Source organism: Netta rufina (genome assembly GCF_964035555.1).
Source record: "Netta rufina genome assembly, chromosome: 2".
NCBI classification, from domain to species: Eukaryota; Metazoa; Chordata; class Aves; order Anseriformes; family Anatidae; genus Netta; species Netta rufina.
In genome coordinates, this window is record NC_140124.1 from 84,788,875 (window position 1) to 84,808,585 (window position 19,711).

A 19,711-nucleotide genomic window follows, 5' to 3' on the forward strand; every position below is an offset into this window, starting at 1 on the left:
GGCTCTCAGCAGCAGCAGTAGCAGCAGTAGTAGCAGTAGTAGCAGTAGCAGTAGTAGTAGCAGCAGTAGTAGCAGACGCAGCAGCAGCAGGCAGGGCGGGAGGGGTCCGCAGCCCGGCTGCCGGGCAGGGTTTCAGCGCGTTTGGCCGCACGGCTCTTGCCTGTTCTTTCCTCCTAGGTGTCTGCTGAGGGCACGCCGCGGCCAGCATGGCTTTGGCCAGCCTGAAGAGCTTCCGTGCCTGCTCGGCCGGCACGCCGGCCAGCCGGCGCGTCTTGCTGGCCCTCGGCAAAAGCTTGAGCTGTGCCAGCGGGCAGCGCAAGCCCCCAGACCCCCCCAGCGCCGTGGCCGTGAGGGAGCTGCGCCCCGGGGATCAGTGCAGGTACATGTTTTGTCGCCAGAACCACGTCCAGCTGCGGATACAGGCGCTCTGTGTCAATGACACCGCGCAGCTCTGCGGGGACGCCGGGAGCGGTCCCAAAGCCGAGGGCAGGTGGATGGATGAACAAGTGTTTTTCAGGAAGCTGAGCGGCCTCAGTACCTCCAAAGAGATATTTAAATTCCTCAGCTCTCTGGAGGTCATGTCTGATATTATGGCATCGGGGGCCCTGCAGAGGATTTCTGAAGTTGAGGCGGATGACGACGGCCTGAAAAACCCTGAAGAAGTGCTAGAGAGCGACGTCTTCAAGGCGTTATGCTTTCAGTTTGAATTTGAAGCCTCAAAGCTGTCCAACGCCGGGCTGCTGAACGCGTTGCAGGCTTTGGTAAAGCTGCGCATCGATCCGGAGAGCACGCTGATGGCAAGCTTGCTCTCCGAGAGCGAGGAACGGCTCGCCACCAGGCAGCTGGCTGTGGAGCATCAGTGCTCGCTCGCAGAGAGTTTGCTGGAGTTGGAAGGCCCCGGCTGTGCCACGCTGGAAGAAATCGTGAACCGCATACAGGAAGAAGACATAGAGAGCTGGACTCCTAGGGAAATGACGATGGTTTACAAGATGCTGCGGGTGACTTTCAGGGAAGGGGAACGATACCACGACTTGCTAAACAGAATGAACAGCGCCACTTTAGCCATAGCTGACCAGCTAAGCCCAAATTTCACTAGCATAATACTGAATTCACTGGTGGTTCTCCAACAGACTCAGGCAGTTCCCTTAGTCATAGCACTCTGTAAGCATTCTGTGAAGCACGTTCCTTATTTCACAGATGATGAGTTGGTAGATGTACTGGATGCCTTCCTGTACTTTGGACATCGTGAACAAAGTTTTACAGATGCACTGGAAACACACGTACCCAAGTCCATTTCTTCCATGCATCCTGAAACAGTCAGCAAAGTGATGCAGTATTGCTGCCAAAAGACAATCCTTTCTAAGCCTATTTTTGATGCAGTGGCAGAATGTTTCATTTCTGATGCTGACAGATTTACCACCAGCCAGATTGCTGAGTGTATTGCCCCATTTGGGACTCTTAACTATCTTCCTCCAAGTGCTTCTTCCTTGTTTAGGAAGCTTGAAACTGTACTACATACTCGTTTTAGTCAGTTTCAGCCTCACACTTTGCTGAACCTGCTGCACTCGTGTGTCCTTATTCAGCGTTATCCAGTAAATTTTCTGCCAAAAATATTTAGTCCCTATTTTCTGCAACATCTTCAAGGTAAGGAGCAGTGTTTCTCCTGCAGTGTTCTGTTTCTCTCTATTATATGGTTTGTCTCTTGTCCAGCACCCATTTGTTACCACTTGCATCTGTCTAATCTCATCAAATCAACAATGACCTGATTACGGTGACTTGTGATCAGGAGGCTGAAGGTTGTTGCTTCCTGGTCACAGTTGCAGTTGTATCATTTAGCAGAATTTGAACAGGGACTTGAAATGCCATGAAAATTTTTATTTCAGCTAATCCTTCTGCCTTTTCAAGAAAATACTGCCCCTCTGCTGTTCCCTATGGTTGTCCTTTATCTTACACAAGTTATAGATGCTAAATTATTCTGTGAAATAGTTGAGAAATATGTTACTTCTGTCTGTTTAAACTTCTGTGCCTATGCAGTGACCCCTGTGAACGTTCTCACTGAAGTGAGGCAATGCTGCTATGGGGCTGGAAAGACTAGTGAGACTGGTTATGGAACCAGCAAAACTGAGAGCAAAAGTGGTGGTTTTTTAATGATAAGTGGATGATGCGATGATACTTGGTGTGATTCATGGGTGATGTAAAATATTTTAGTGATTCTGGATTCATTTTTCTCCGAATTGTTGACATGACTGCCACATGAGGGATGTGGCATAAAGGTAGGACACTGGATAGTGCATCATGAGACTTGGCTGTTTGTCTGTATTGTGCAGCCAGCCCTTTGTTTTGCAGCTTTGGACAAGTCACTTTTCTGTACATTTTTCTGCTTCTTACAATTGTTTGCCTTTACTAATTGGATCTCATATTCCTTAGGGTTGGAACTGGCTCTCAGGTGTTTTACTAGGGGCTAGCCCAAGGAAAGAGCTATTTCAAAAAACAATACAAACACTAGTAGTACTGAATATGAATCTAAAAGAGTTACCTCTCCTGCTTGTGCACTACTGATTAAATTTAAGATTTTAGTCCCTGTCTCTTTAAGATGAAGTCCGCTGACTTTGCATAAGCCTTATTTCTGGATATCTTCCTGTGCACCCAAAGCACTTATCCCACAGCTTTGATTCAAGGTACGTGACCACAGTTGCCAGGAAGAACTGTTGAGAGCCTTTAAATTTGGGACAGAATTATAATATGCTAAACAAGTTACAATAACTACTCCAGAGCTTACTTGCAATTCTGTTACTAGCAAGCTCACCTATTACTACAGAAATAATTAATTGTTTGTAGAATCATAGAATATCCTCAGTTGGAAGGGACTCACAAAGATCAAGTCCAACTCCTGGCTCCACACAGCACCACCCAAAAATCAGACCATGTGTCTGAGAGTGTTGTCCAAATGCTTCTTGAACTCCAGCAGGCTCAGTGCCATGATCCCTGCCCTGGGGAGCCTGTCCCAGTGCCCGACCACCCTCTGTGTGCAGACCCTTTCCCTAACCCCCAGCCTGACCCTCCCCTGTCCCAGCTCCATGCCATCCCCTCGGGTCCTGTCGCTGTCCCCAGAGAGCAGAGCTCAGCGCCTGCCCCTCCACTCCCCTCATGAGGGAGCTGTAGACCAACTGTATAGTTGTATTTAAAAATACACATATAAATCCTTAAACTTTGCTGGAGAATAATACAAATGTTAGAGAGAAGTTAAGTGTAGCATTGGTACAAAAAGAATTTGAATTACTGTTATTGATAAGAGCATGTTACAACTACTGGCACAGAATTCATAAATCTCTGGAAGTACACGATGTGTTTTTGAAATACTGTTTTGCCTTGTGATTCAAATAAGGTCCATTACATGCATGTGAGTCTACAGCTTTATTCCTTTACCTTCTGCGAGGCTGAATTGTTTCCAACTTTTCAGGTAGGGTCAAAATAGAAGCGGGTGTGTCCTTTAGCTGTCATCTTTAGTGTTCTGTCCCATGTCCAAGGTACAAATTATTGTATTATATTTGTGCTTTCAATTTGGTCATATTTATCTTTCATACTGTATTATGAACAGCTTGTGAAAACTGAAAAGGGTAAATGGATAAAGCTGAGAAAAAATAATTTGCAATGCATAATTTAAGGCTTAATTAAAATAAAAATGAGCTGGTAAAGCATAATAGGGATGTAACGCACCAGCCTATTCTTAACTGCTGGCTTTTGTTTTCTAAGTATCCAAGTAAAAATATAAATTGTATTCTAACGCTCGCGTTTTATCAAGGCATAAAGAGTGGTCCCTTGTCCTGATTTTTTAATTATTTTAGTCTAGATTGTGATGTGGTTCCTCTCTGGATCTCAGCTAAGATTGCTGTGTTAATTACACTCTATAAAAGGTCAAGTTCTGAAAATGATTAGGGACTTAAGTCACTCATTTTTTAGCTGCTCAATGTGAAATACCTTAAGCAGCTGATTTTTAGGAAGAAGACATTCCTCCCATTTTACAAACCAGAATGTGTTTTAAAGTTCTCAGGCTGATACTTAGGAAATGAGAAACCTCAGAGTACCAGTTACGTTGAGTGTTGTTTCAAGTCAGTGTGAAGCTGTTCCACTGGAATGGTCAAAGCTCAGAATAGGAACTTGAAAAGATGACTGGCATGATTAGCATCTTATCCTACTTTTTTATTTTTTTATTTTTTATTATTATTATTTTTTACCATTCTGTGGTAATGCCTTGCACTTATGGTGAAAGATGCCTCAAGTATACAGTTGTAAACAAATCTCCAGAAATTATTCAGTATTCTCGACCTCTATCAGATAAAAAACCTGAGTGAAACAGTGAAATCCTGGGAAAGTAACTTGGGAAGAGGGGTTGGAGGAAGAAGGAAATGGACTATTTCTTCAAGACTTCCACTCAAGCTTATTCCTTCCTGTAAAACATCTTGCATCTCTCAGATCCTCTTTTTTTTCTTTTTTTCTGTTTTTTTTTTTTTTTTTTTGTGTGTGTGTGAAAGAATTGGACAGTCCTAACCAAGATCTTTCTACTTTTATTTTTATGTTGACAGTATTTCTGTAAATCTGTTTCTAATTTTTCTAAATATGTTGTTTCACAAGTGATCTTTCTGTTCACTCAGGTAAGCGTCAAGGATGATAACGATCGAGTAGCTTTTCTGCACATTTCAATGAATTGCTTTTCCTAACTTCTGCAGGATGGTATGTGTAAAGATGCTTTGCTGAAGATTCACCTGAAAACTTGAATATTGTTCTTTCAGCTCAGCCACCTGGTTTGGACAGATTTGTTGCCTCCCAGTTAACCCGGCTTTTTCTAACCGTTACCCTGGAGTGCCCGTTTTATGAGGTATGGTAGGTACAAAACCAGAACTGATGCTAACAAGAGGCAGCGCGGTCATAAGGGCCCTATTGATAGGAGCTGAAGACATTCTTTCCCATAAAAACATCGGAATTGGACAAAACAGTTAAACAGTTGTTTGTTTTTTTTTCTTGGTGGAAATATGAAGAATTTCTGTCTGTTTGACTGACGGATACATGTTTGACAGAACCACCTAGCACTAAGTGTATTTTGTGTATTTCCAACAACTATTCCCTTATTTTTGACTTGGACCACAAAAAAATCAGTCACTTGGATGTTGGCTTTACTGCAGAGGAATGGAAACACTTGTGCATTTCTCTTGAGTGATGCGTTCAGCTTGATTGTATGGAAGCTTGACAAGGACATTTTGGTGTTTTTTCTAGGGGGGACAGGGAAAGGTTTTTTTGCATGTTTGTCTTGTTTGTTTTTTAACTTTCCAGCAGGTCATACTGGAAGACTGTAAGTCTCTCCCTAGACATGGCTTTGAAATGCACAGAATACATTTTGGTGCATTAATATAATTGCAAAAAGGTTATCTCCCTTTTTCTTTAGTTTGATTGAGTTTTCTGTCATTGTATAGGGTCCCAAGCTCCTTCCAAAGTATCAAGTGAAGGCCTTTCTCAGTCCTCACTGTTCTCTGGATTTTCACCTCCTCAGAAGGGTGAAGGCTGGACTACTTTATTTACTGAAGAAAAGGATATATTTTGCTTCAGAAGTATCGACACCGTATTTCTATATAGTTGGTAAGTAACATTAGTTCTTCAGCTTAATAATGAAATGTGTACTTACACTGTCAAAACTATCGTTTTCACTTTACTTTCCGAAAATAAAATGAGGTTGATTTTATTCCCTTTGTATGCATTCTTAACTGCAAATATGGAAAAAGTAAAATGGAATAAAAAGGTAACTGTAGGACATTTGAAAATGAGGGAACTCAGAAAAGAAAGGAGAGAGACGAATTACAATATTACTTGGAATTTACAAACTGTCTGCACTGAAAATAGCTTCTAACTCGTGATCTTTATTTTTCCTTAACCTGTAAACAGTTTTTATAGTGTAAAGCAAAATGAGACAGTGCCACTGAGGCAACTGCCTGATCTCTGCTTTGGTGATGAGTAGAGAAATGGCAGGCAGGAAGGTTGGCAGCCCAGAGCACGAGAGTTAGAGTAAGCAGTTTGTTACAATGAAACAGGTTTTAATTTTGCTTATCTTTTCATCTATACTAGATATTGAGATTAAATTAGACGAAGAAGGCTTTGTTTTGCCTGCTGCTCAATGTGAGGAGATACACAAACGGTAAGAGAATAACAGAAAGCATGGGTAAAATGTTGGTAAACATTGATAAAGAACACCCAGAGTGAAACCATACCAAAATTAAAGTTAATTGGAGTTTTGCACTTGCATTTTGCACTCATCGGAGTTGAAGTTTCACACTGAAACCTTTGGCAAAAGGGCAAAGTCTGTAAAAATGAGAGATCTCTTTTTCCTTATGACATCTTGCCTCATGACATTAAGTTGTCAGACGATTAGTCTCTCTACCCAGTGACAGTCATGATCAAAGTAATCCTGGTTTGACTTACAGTCGTGTATTTTGATCTTAATTCTCTTGCAAAGCAAAAACAAATTTATTCTGACTAAAAAGCAAAAGATTTAGCACAATTTAAAACAGGTTGAGTTCACAAATGTTCTTCTCTAAGAGATCCTGTGTAATGAGGATATTTGCCAGAGACACTGTTTGCATCAAAAGATGCATACGTATTTAAAAACAAGTTAAACAAGGATTGGTATGAGAAACCGTAGCTACAAAGTTAGGCAACCTGTCTGTGCTGTGTTTGCGACTTTGCTTCTGTGGATAAAGCAGAATTCTTAGAAGAGGTTATGTTTTCTCCAGCTCGACTTTCACAAGGCTCACAGAGTAACATAAGTGCTTTCAAAAATCTAAATGTTTGAAAACGAGCTTTGAATTTTTTAAAAAACTACAGCTTTCACACATAAATAAAGTCACAATATATTTAACCTACTGAAAATGTATTTTATAGTGGATAAACAAATTTTATTTTAAGTCAATGTAATTTTATATAGCCAAATAGGAAAAAGTATAGTTGCAGTCTATGATGCTGCCAACCATATGCACAGGTTTAATTTGAATCTCTAGTAAGTTGTATAAAGTTAACTGCTGAAATGTTTTCGAGATGAGACAAGTATTTTGCTCAGTTTTCCCACTAGAAGAATTCAAAACAGCTTACTGACAGTAGTATTAAAAATATCATACTCTTATCATTAACTTGTATAGTAATTTTTATTTATAGCATATAAATAGGCTTTTCAGATCTGTTTCACTAAGCTTCAGTCCCCGTCCCCCAGCTTTAAATTGAGTGATTTTTATTGGCCTAAAGTAGGTAACTCCCATCCTACAATGTTTAATTGTAAGAGGTGTTAGGGAATAAGAGGAGGTATTGTCTAATTCTTCTTAGGGACTGCAGTAGTTGTGTAGACTAAAATGACTGACTTCTTTCTGATCTATAACACTTGTGCTTGATTTTAGAATTGCCTTGTGTGTTGATGGTCGAAACAGATTCTGTATTAACAGCCACAATCTGCTGGGAGAGGAAGCCATCAAACGGAGGCATCTTCAATTACTTGGTTATAAAGTTGTACAGGTAAAGTCCAGCGACAGCAGTTTGCATCCTGAGCCAGTGGACTACGGTTAACAAAACAAGTGAAAAATGATTACTGCATAATACTTAAAATTGTAGTTGCAATCAGGTCCCACGACAGGTATAATCTTGTCCTTTCTACACTGTGTTCTCTTTGCCTAATTTTTGCCATTTGGGGGGGCTGTTACATAAGTTCCTTCCTTTTTTCTCAGATTAGTTAGTGTTTCCTGCCTGTACAAATAGTAGCCGCTTGAAAGAGTACTTCTTTGCAGTGGTTGCAGTTCAAATCTTGATTTAAATGAAAATGTTAAGAGTTTGGTAGGATCACAGAATCACGGAATGGTTTGGGTTGGAAAGGACATTAAGAATCACCCAGTTCCAGCCCCCTGCCATGTGCAGGGACACCTCCCACCAGACCAGGTTGCTCAAAGCCCCATCCAGCCTGGCCCTGAACACCTCCAGGGATGGGGCATCCACAGCTTCTCTGGGCAGCCTGTGCCAGTGCCTCACCACCCTCTGAGTGAGGAATTTCTTCTGAATATTCAGTCTAAATCTCCCCTCTTTTAGTTTAAAGCCATTCCCCCTTGTCCTGTCATTATCTTCCCTGACGCAGAGTCCCTCCCCAGCTTTCCTTTAGGTACTGGGAGGCCACTATGAGGTCTCCCCAGAGCCTTCTCTTCTCTAAGCTGAACAACCCCAGCTCCCTCAGCCTGTCTTCATGGGAGAGGTGCTCCAGCTCTCTGATCATCTTTGTGGCCCTCCTCTGGACTTGCCTAAGGATTCAGAGGATCCTGAATCAGGATTTTCAGTTAAATACTTTTTTAAAAGATATGAATCTGGAGTTTAAAAACAAGAGTTAAAAAAAAAAAAAAAGAATTGGTTTGTATAATAAATAAAATTTTCACAAAGCAGAGTACATACTTTATATTGCCTATTGAATAAATATTTTTATCTTTAAACATGTTTTGGACCAAAACACGTTTAGATTTTCAAATACCCATTTCGCTTTACAGTCACTTATCACATAAGCCTGACTACTTTATATTTCACTTAGTTTAAACTGTAATGAACAGTTTTCTTAGCTTTCCAGTAACTTCAGGTAATTCTTACAAGTTTCAAGGGTCAATAATATGTTTAGGATTAAGTGCTTAAATTTAAAGGACAATTTTTTGATGTGTAATTATATATCTGTTTAAGGAAAGTTAATCTTACCCAGTTGCTTATTGGAAGATATCTCCAGCAATTATTTTGGTTTCATTTCCAGGTTCCATTTTTTGAGATAGAAAGTCTACACACTAGCAGAAAGATGGCAGAATATCTACACAAAAAAATCTTTCCTCACACATACGGACTTGGCTGCTGACACTTGGGAATAATACTGCTTCACAACTTGACCTCCTGTACCATGAAGTGCACATATTGTGTGTGGAAGAGCAATTCTGTTTCCTAAGTAACTCCGTGTAAGATGATTTCAGCTTCTGAATGTGTGTGACCTTCCAATATTTGGAAGAATTGACATGTAAAGAGTAATAAAGAGCAACATATTTTCTTAACTTTTGTGTAAACATTTGTTACAGGGCAGATGAAAGTCTCAAACAGTCATTGCTGCATTTCCCTTTTATTTTCACTGGTTCAAACTCACAACTTTATATAGACTGGTGTGGCTACTTAAGGATTCTAACTGTTGCTGTATATACAAAATGTGCCATGTTACCTTCCAATAATTTTTTTTTTTCTTGACAGTATAAAAAGAAATTATGCAAATTACTCATAGCTGGTCGTATGATTTCCCAAGTGTTTCATAAAACTAAAATTTATAGTAGCTGCACAAGCACTACTGGCTTATAGCACATACTTAAGAGTTGTAGAGTGCTGTTCTCTAAATAGCAATGCCTTACAGAAAGTAAGAAAGAAATTCTATGAAAGGTATTCCTTTGTCACTACCTGAGTGTTAAAGTGAGAAGTCAATCACTCAGAACTGAATGAGGAACACGTAGGAGGAGGAACAACACATGAAAAGCTTTCAAAAGTGAGGAGGGGTGGGAAGGGATTGAAAGAGAAGGGGGTGACATAAGCAAAGAAATCGGTAAACTGACACCGTATCCTGATGACTCGCTCTATGGTGGAAGTGAGTCATTTCTCACAGTGGCCAGACGGTGGTGGTGTTCTCAAACATTTATTTTCCCGTAGCTTTTTCGAACACAGATGGTTTGTAAATATAGAAAAAACTACTTAAAAGAAGTAATTCGTACTGACTGTACTAAACTAAAAATAACCTTTACAGAATATGGTGATGTTCTGTCTCATTCTTCACTGGCATACTTTTCATACTCTTAAAAAAGCATTCTGGCATTGTTAGAAAACATTTCCTTCTCACTTTATTTTTACTCTGTGTGATTCCTTTTCATTTAATGCTGCTGGATTTGTTTAACGAAGCCTTTATTGTTGAAAAGGAATGTAGTAGTCGCTGCCCTCTTGTCCACAGCCATTACTCATTGAAAGAGGGGACCATGCTGGTCATATAAATGAAAGTGGTAAACACTGCTCAGAATGGACTGCTTTATATACTTGACTTCTCGCATCATACTAAATACTCTATTGTTTGCCTAGTTTACTGCTTATCCAGGCCCCAGATGAAGAAGTTACTTGTTTGTATGTGTATATATATAATATATATATATATATATATATTTACTAGCAGACTCACTGAATGCAAATGATTTACATTTCCTATTCTTTACTATCTGACAGAACTGCAGTGTCAGTCAACACTGTGGACTTCCAGTCCTTCTTGTTCAAGTATGATAGTCTGGCTACACGTTCCGTATTGAACAGCATCAATATTGCTGCAGCTTTAAACAATAGCAGGGTCAATGATGCCTGAGAGCCAAACCAGTGCACACCCTGCAGAAGATGTTTTTTCTCCCGAAAGTACCTTAAAACTCAACTGTTGGATTCAGTGAGATACGAAGAGGTACATATTTAAGAGGGTTTAGACATTTACCTCTAGTTATGATTTTTAAATCACTCCTTGTGGCTTTTTGATCCTTTCTACCAAATGAATCAGTTCTTTTTCTCTTGCTAGTACCTTTCCTGCTTTTTGTTTTCTTTCTTTTTTTTATTTTTTTTTATTTTCCAGCAGTGGGTATGGAAACAAATATGATTTTTCTTGTGACAGTATTCAACACATCAGTCCCTCAGACAGCATTTGTGTAATTAAAGTCAGCAAAATAGATGCAAGAAATTAGCTAAACCCAAACTTCAGTGTCTATTTAAATGCTAAGTACTCAGAAGTTCTCTTAAACTTGACTTCCACTTGAAGTCTACTGAAATTGTGAAGCACTTCTGGAAATCAGACCACTTTTTTACTTGCCCATTTATAGGTTAAACCCATCCCTTTTGGAAAACCTGGGTTGAATCACTGTTTCAGCTGTTGTGAAGATAAAATGATGTCTAGCATCATCTTGTAGCAACGCTGTAAGTTTTAAGAAATCAGTGATCACCGATACCTTGAGGACCAAACTTGCTTACATGTTAAGTCAAATATGTGGAATCAATGCCTGAAATAGCACAGGCAGCTGTTGACTCAACAGGTCTAATTTCCAGTGTTACTTCCTAAAATGTTCATCTCTTGTTGATGCTCTTCAAGAGATTTTTATGAGGCTATAAGGAGAAAACATACATTTGAATTAGCAAGAGAAAAAGTACAGCTGCTACTTCATCCAAATCATTTTCATTAATTAAAACAAAGGAACAGACGAAAGCACTATTTTGCTTTTTGACATGACTTTTTTTGTTGTTGTTGCTGTTGTTTGTTCTTCCACATAAACGATTCTGGCAATGCCAGATACAAGTGATTTAGCACGGATCCAGGCTTGGAGAAGGTTTTTCCAATAGACAGGTGATGCCGTTTTTCCTGTAGAATTCTGCCTGCACGTGATTAATCCTTGCGTGACCTTTCATCGGCTGCTCTATGGGCTTATTTATGCGCCTCCCATACTCTGAAGATGACAAAACAGCGACAGGTCTTGCCATTTCCTGTGAAAATGTAACATTCTCCTTATCATAAAATCACAGAGCAAATACTTGGCAGTTATCTACTGCTAAATGTGCTGTGGCTGGGGGCACAATAACAGATGGAACTGTACAGCATCTGCTATACAAAGGTATATTTATTTAGCAGTGATCTGCACTCTTACTGCTCCATCCCTGACCTAGTTTTTTATGAATGTTAATAAACCACGAATGTATCACTAGATGATGAGATGATAAGGTATCAAATTGTGCCACACGCGCACACACACATGCGATCACCATGTGATTACTGGCAAAGTAAATAACGTGTTAGTGGAAAGTGGCACAGATTTTATTTTCATTCTTATTTTTCTTGTGCCCAGACTTGCGCGACTGAAAAAGCAGAGATTTAGTTTGTGTCCCTTATTACGGGAACCTTACTTATTACCCTGCTTGCACAATTCAATGAAACCATTATATGAAAAAAAAAATAAATAAATCAAAGCCTAAAGAAAAACCCTGCACAACCCTTGGTGTGTGCAACCTTTCCCTGAAGGACATAAAGCATGCTACTGGATTTCTGCATGATGAAAGGTTTTACTAATACCGCTTGTAGCTGTAAGATTGTAGAAGTAACTGGTCTGTAATGATGGGAAGCAAAGTTGCTGAAAAATAATCCAACCAAGACAAGATTATTTTAAGCCTGTCCTTAATAAACTGCATTTTAAGTGACTGTGCAATCACTAGCTGCAATCTGCAGTTCCTTCCTGTGCTGCAGCAACAGGGAGCTCTGGAGTCAGAAGGGAAAGGCAGGGTTTATTTGTTTTTCTTTCCCTAGCCAAAGGTCTCAGATTTATCAGGCTGCTTGTGTGTTTGTGCACTGGCTAACACAATAAGCCTTGGTCCCCAAAGTGTTTACCTAGTGCTGCGATATAAATAATATCTACAAGAAGAATCAAAATGCAGACCACACCACAGTTCAGATACAAACAAATGAGCTCTTTTCTACAACATAAATGGGTCTGAGCCATACCAAAATTTACGATTGGGCCTGTGAAGCACATGAATTACCACATTTCCTGTGAGAATGCAGGATGAAACACAGACCCAAGGGGACTCGTAGCAGGGCAGTCAGGTGTGTAACATACCCAGATAGACAAATCTAGACCTGAGACTCTTGGGAAGATGGTGCAAGCCCTTTTTTTTTTTTTTTTTTTTTTCAAACAAAACAGAATGAAAAAGCACCTATTCTTTCTCAAGCTCTCCTACAGCCTTCCTGCCCATCTTGCTCCACCCCACCGAAAGCTATTCAGTACACCAAATTCTAACCCCACCAAAACAAAAAGCAACAGTCAAGAACAGAGGGCAAAAAGATCAGACCATTTTCTCCCCATCCCCACCTGTGGATAAATGCTGAGAAAGAACTGACAGAATTTTTCATAGAATCACTGAGTGGTTTGACTTGGAAGGGACCTTAAAGATCACCCAGTTCCACACCCCTGCCATGGACACCTCCCACCAGACCAGGTTGTCCAAAGCCCCATCCAGCCTGGCCTTCAACACCTCCAGGGATGGGGCATCCACAGCTTCTCTGGGCAACCTGTGCCAGTGCCTCACCACCCTCTGAGTAAAAAATTTGTTCTTTATATCTAATCTAAATCTCCCTTCTTTTAGTTTGAAGCCATTCCCCCTGGTCCTATTGCTACATGCCCTAACACAGAGTCCCTCCCCAGCTTTCCTGTAGGCCCTCGTTAGGTACTGGAAGGCTGTTATGAGGTCTCCCCGCAACTTCTCTTCTCCAGGCTGAAGGACCCCAACTCCCTCAGCCTGTCTTCACAGGAGAGGTGCTCCAGGCTTCTGATCATCCTCATGGGCCTCCTCTGGACTCACTCCAACAGGTCCATGTCCTTCTTGTACTGGGGGCCCCAGAGCTGAATGCAGTGCTCCAGGTAGGGTCTCACAATAGCAAAGCAGAGAGGGAAAATCACCTCCCTTGCCCTGCTGGCCACGCTTCTTTTGATGCAGCCCAGGATATGGGTGGCTTTCTGGGCTGCAAGAGCACATTGCTGGCTCACATCAAGCTTCTCATCAACCAACATCCCCAGGCCCTTCTCCTCAGAGCTGCATTTCATGATTTTTGTAGGTTCTGTATTCAGCAGATATAATTTTTTCCAACAGCTGGCTGGGAAGCATCCCATTACATGCCCTCACGGTGTGTAATTCTACCACTGTTAACACTTGAAATCAGCAATAGCAACCATGTGCAAACACTCTCTCTGCAGTCACTGCATTATGTGCAGCTAAGCTGTGTGTCTGTGATTGTGCTGCTGGGTTCCCTGGGTGCACCCACGCTCTCTGCAGGGAACGAAGGCCTAACTTGCAGTGGTTCAGGCTTTTTCCTCTTCAAAGAAAGAAGTGCGCTGTGGTGAATTCCGCCCGTCTCAGTGCTGTACTAGAGAGATGTTGATTTGGGCATTTTTATTTATTATGTTTTATAAAATTGTTAGTATTATATAAAGTCAGTGGGGGCCATTGAGGTAATTGAGGAGCAGGAGTTGAGTACGTGACCTGCATTTAGTTACGGGTAAGTCCCGTGTTGGGCATCATCACGTGTGTGAGGATCGTGTTGCAACGTTTAACAGCTGTGATTTTGATGTGCCTCCACGCTAATTAAGGGGCTGGATTAAGGGACACCTGTTCAGAACAGTTCCCAGGCCGAGTCACTTGTGTGCATTGCCCAGCAGGGCTAGTGTGCATGCTGACCCAAAAGCATGTGCTTTAGCAAGCAAACTTTCAGGAAAGTGAGTTTTGCTGATACTGAAGGGATGCAAGATCTCAGTTAAAAAACTTAGATTTGCACTAACAGAAAAACTCTTTCTAAACAAACTTCACAGGTGGATGTTGGGTTTGGGATTGTGGGTGGTGGTGGAATCAGCTTGGTTTAATTTAAACAAAAAAGCTCATTTTTCATTAGTCGTTTACATGGCTTTTGGTCTCATGCAGATTTACAGTTTTGTTGCTGGGCATGAGCAAGGATGGTAATGGGCACTTCTATGATTCCCTTGAGTGCACCTAATGCTCCCTGCAGTGTCTGATGGAGTTGAAGGGGACTATGATTGTGCACTGAAATGCCTGGCATATATAGCTGCTAGTAAGACGAATTACAAGCAGTGGCCTTTGTCCCAAATTTTCAACAGTTTTATTACCTAGCAATTACAGTAATTTTAACTTTCTCTCTCTCTTCCTTCTTCCATTTCTATCATATCTAATACAAGCAACCACTCTTACCTTACTCCCCTCTTTCCATTCCATGAACCCTCTGCAATTTTGAGGCCATTAACACATGGAGGTTGCATTTTTGTCTGGTTTTGGACATCCTCTGCCTCTATGATTGTCTGTGTGTGTTTATATATGTATATATGTAATGTGTATTATTCAGATGCTGCATGGAAAAATATATTTATATATATGTATCTATTACAGTATTTCTATTTTCAAGGCATCTGTTTAAAAATGTGTCTGCATACTTCCTTAGCCATCAGGCTCCACACTAAATCCAGATTCTGCTGTCCTTTAATGATTTGGTTTCAGTGAGCCTTTTCTAGGCATGTCCATGGTCTTCTGACCTCTCCTTTGCATGAGCTCTCTTTGATTTTCCTTCCCATGGGGCAATCTGGGTGTAAGTTGGAGTAACAAACACACCAGCTTCAGAGATCTGGGCTGTCTCAGCAAATGTCAATTGATACAGTGGAGTGCAGGGCGGGAGGATATCACAGGATGGTGGTTGAGTTGGAGCCCCGATTCCAGTTCTCTTAGTGAGAATAGTTTTCAAGCATCACAGAAGTAGCTGTAGGACCACCAGAACTGCAAACTCCCAAGGGGCACAGACAGATCAGAAGTTACTGATCAGAAGTTACTCTGTAATAGGTGGTTTGCCTCCCTGTATGTACTTCTTTCCCCCACCCTTTACCTTAAATAAGGTCTGTCACCTGGATATCTACAGGATGCAAAGAGCAGGAGCTATCTCAGGTGTCTTGACTTGCTAATAAACTCCAGCCACCTCGAAATGTAAAAAATACTTTTAACAAAAAGAAAGTATTAAAGGGTTACCTCATCATTAATGTGAAGACCAAGACTCTTTGAGTGTTCTCTGTCACATCGGTGAAGTTTTTTGTTGTAACCCTCTGGTCTTTTAAAAATGGAATCATAAGTGGAAACCCCTCCTGCCTTGAGAAAATGAGAAAAATGGCTAATTAGCAGTATTGTTTACCTTTATAGGTTACATAATACATATAGTCATTTAATAATAAAACAGTGCACATACAGCATTAGATGATGGCAAATGTATGTACCTGAGGTACCATTAGCATGTTTGGGTCATTCCTTTGAAATAATTTGCAATAAAAATACCAAATGAGGTGTGGTTATTTATTTTTTTATTATTATTATTTTTGATCTGTTCATCTTTCAAATTTCCCTTGTGGAAAATTACCTCAAATTTTCCCTGTAATCTCTTGAAAAATTTGGAAATGTATCTGCTTTACTTGTTTGCTTTACTTCTATTTTTCTGAACTTTATATTCTTCTTCTTAAATTCATAAATTTTTAAATAATCTGGTACTGTTATATAAAAAGAAAGCAGGCAGTTTCAAAATTCATTTGGAATGAAGATAATATAAGTGCTCTGCAGTGGAATCACCATTTAATTTCTGGTTAAAGCAGAACTGAGAAGAGCTCAGACACCTGCCACAGTGGTAATCCTGTCAACTGTAACATATGAAAATAAAGCAAACCCCAAGCCAAAATATTATTACATTTATGGTATCTGTTGACATAGTTACATCCTAAAAACAACATGAAAGACGTGACCTGCTAAGAAATGCACTAGTGAAATCCAATTAAAAAAAAAAAAAAAGTTATCAATGGAGGAATTTCAAAAACAAAAAGACCCAAATCCCCCATTTTAATATGTTGTCAGTTGTTTATGACCTTCATTAAAAGGTCCATATTCCAGTGAACATGCCAATTGATCACTGTTTTTATGCATGGTTTACTAGCCCTGTCCTAGATGATCTGCTTAAGATCTTCTGCCAGAGGTACAGAGACAACACTTCCGTGTTCAAAATCCTGGTAACTCTTTCCTGTTGTTTCTTTTTGTTGTTAAATGCTGATTTACTAGGCTGAGGTGGTGAGGCATCCTCTGTGTAATGCTACAGAAGCTAAGCACTTTGCAAACATTCATTAATATTCCAGGCACAGATAAAATAGGTAATAGCTTTCTCCATGTCACAGAAGAGGAAACAGGACATGAACTGGCTACAGTAACTTATGCAAAGTAATACTGGGAGTAATTGTCAGCCAAGGGATTAAGAGGTGGGTATTTCTGGCTTCGGGCCACATGCTAAGCATCTTCCTCTATTTATCTCTGCTTCAGTCTCTGCCACACAGTTTATATGGGTCTTTAAGATCAAAAAAATGAATGAATTTCCCTTTTCCATATAAATTGAATTTTTCCAATGCTCTAATTCCTTAATTGTGCAGAAGAATGGGTCAAGTCTGGTTCCTCCCCTGTGGCCTGGCCCTGTGCTGTGAAGAAACCTATTTAACAGCTGTTATCACTTTCTGTTTCCATGCCACTGGAGCAGCTTTTTCCACAAACCAGGTCATCGGGAGTGTGAAAGTGGACTTTGTATTGTAAACAAAAGCTCTACCATATGGTTGCGAATTCTCTGCAGACCGGACAGACATCCTTCCTGCCAGCTCCGCCACCCCGAGCACACCAGTCAAGCTCTCTGATCTTCCCTAGCCTCACTCCTGTTGTGCCCTCCCTGCCATGTCCTGGTGAGCACGACACCGACTATGCTGGGTCACATTTGGCTCTGAGCACCTTCCCGAGGTGACACTGAGATCCACACAACAGCATTGAAAGTGGCAGGGCCTCCAGCAGGGCCAGCGCTGCTGAAATCTGTGCTGTTGTTCACTTAAGGAACAGTGGGTTCACAGGGTCTGGCCAGCTGACTGACAGGTTAAGTGTCAGTGTAATACCTTTTGGAAACATTCAATTATCAATGTAGATGTCTGTTTTATTGTTTGAGATGTTCTGTTGATTTTTCACATTAAAGTTAAGCATACACAGAAATCTGTGTGATGCACACTGGAACCTGTTTCTCTTGACTGCAAAAAGGTCAGTTTCTTACAAAAGGGTCTCAATCCTCCTTTGTCAGAAAAAAGCAGGCAGTGCACCCATGCCTTGAGGCAGGTGTTGCTCTTCATGACCCCACCTCTAGCATTGCCCTAAATCTTGCCCTTTCTTGCATTTTGACAGCACTATGCGGCTGGTGGATCCTTAATCCTTGCACAGCTGCTAGCAAATTTATCTGCCTTCTGTCACCGCCCAGTGAAAGATACTTCCCCCATTTTCTATCCACACGTAGTACATACCTGTCACGCTTCACGAAGGCATTTGAAGATGAAAATTGCTATCTGAGTGCCAAGTTACAACGTCAGACTGCCTAGCTCAAGAGTAGAGCGCGGCGTTTTCATAGGCCTCCCCCCTCCCCAGCCTGTAACTCACACCCTGGAGACGCTTCCCAGGCACCAGGCACCCTTCCAGCTATGCAGGCCAATGAGCACTGCTGCCAAAAACACGGAGGCTTTGCTTCTCCCCCTGGCACCAGCCCTCACCTGGGCCTCTCGGTAGAAGTAGCTGAGCTTTGCGGGGCCGTCTCGCCTAGGTGGGATGTAGCTGAAGGCAGACAGGGAGGAGACGGGAGGCTGGCACCTCCTTCCCACCTCACTGCTGCCTTCCTCCTCATCCCCTCCGTGCTCTTCTGCCCCCGCTGGGGCAGAGGCTGCCATGTTGCCTGCTTGTGTTACCTGGTAACGCTCTGCCATGGCAGGGCGGGCACGGGCAGCCCAGCAAAACGGGTCATGGAGGAGGGAAGGGCTGGGACGAGCACTCCTGGGGTGAGGCGCTGTGGAAGGACCAGGTGTCCTGAGAGGGCAGGGCTGTGCCTCAGCAAGCTCGGGTGTGTGTTAAACCTGGAAACATTTAAATGTGAGGCCACGGATTTAAGCAGCAGTCTCAGGGCTGCCTCACCAAGCAACTGCTCTACCCTCTTCCCAGCCTCTGGTTCCTTCCTCCATTCAGCCTCTGATGTATTACCATCTCTGGAGTCTGGGGAATCACAAAACCACAAAATATCCCAAATTAGAAGAGACCCACAGGGATCATTGAGTCCAGCTCCTGGGTCTGCACAGGACCACCCAAAATTCAGACCTTGTGCCTGAGAGGGTTGTCCAAATGCTTCCTGAACTCTAGGGAACAGGGGGAGAACAAAACTGCACCATAGAGGACTGATTTTTTTCATTTGGGTTTTGCCCTATGCCAGAAATTCCCTCCCATGGATCTTTCTGCACTTTGAGAGGCTGAATAAAAAGCACACCAAAACATGGCATTTTCAACAGCACCCTGGAGAACTAGGGGAATCTTCTGCCCTGTCACCCAGCTGAGCACATTTTTCTGATGAGGTGTTTAGCCACTTCAGTCAGTTTGGTCTGAGATACACACGTACTTGAGTCTGGGGCACTGAAAGAGAGCAACTTCCAGGTGCAAGCTATATTAACAGATCAGCTCTAAAATTGCTCCACTCCAGTAACACCTGGCTCCTATTTTCTACATTCATTTCTCAGTTATCCTGCGTAACTATGACCATGATTTTTCCTATTGTGCTTCTTGGGGATCTGTGACTAACTTAATTTGCGTTACTGCTCTTTTCTGCCACTGTAGTATTAGTGCCATAGGTACAACATTGTTCTTATTATAGTTTTCAGCATTTTTTTGGCAAGCACTTACACAACAGCAATCTTCCAGGCATTTTGATTTTTACCGAACATCAAAAAAAAAGAAAAAAGTAAGAAGCATTCAGTCAGGGTACCAGACATAAATCTTTACAACCAATTCCTTCAGTCATATTGGGTCCACGTAACAATGATGTAAAAGTCCCATTTCTGCTATATAGTTGCTATTCTCCTTTAACTAATTGACTGACTAACGTAGCATCTCGCTCCTTTTCAACTGCAATGGGGAAGTACTTGTGCTCTACAGACCTGGTGTTGTTTTTTTTTTAATCATTCATGACAATTTCCATCTG

At 41.4% G+C, this 19,711-nt stretch overlaps 2 protein-coding genes across 2 annotated transcripts; one reads left to right on the forward strand and one right to left on the reverse strand.

Moving 5' to 3' along the window:
* The first annotated feature begins 4 nt into the window (after positions 1 to 4).
* FASTKD3 (FAST kinase domains 3) lies at positions 5 to 9,056 on the forward strand. Its single transcript, XM_084282470.1, has 6 exons — positions 5 to 1,644; positions 4,791 to 4,876; positions 5,469 to 5,631; positions 6,115 to 6,184; positions 7,434 to 7,548; positions 8,810 to 9,056. The coding sequence occupies exons 1-6, from the start codon at positions 207 to 209 to the stop codon at positions 8,906 to 8,908; spliced, it is 1,971 nt and encodes a 656-aa protein (XP_084138596.1). The 5' UTR covers positions 5 to 206; the 3' UTR covers positions 8,909 to 9,056.
* Positions 9,057 to 11,403: 2,347 nt separating this feature from the next.
* CFAP90 (cilia and flagella associated protein 90) lies at positions 11,404 to 18,416 on the reverse strand (the record flags this gene model as incomplete). The annotated part of the gene is made up of 3 exons (XM_084282218.1): positions 11,404 to 11,583; positions 15,670 to 15,786; positions 18,243 to 18,416. The coding sequence occupies 3 exons, from the start codon at positions 18,414 to 18,416 to the stop codon at positions 11,404 to 11,406; spliced, it is 471 nt and encodes a 156-aa protein (XP_084138344.1).
* Positions 18,417 to 19,711: the final 1,295 nt, after the last annotated feature.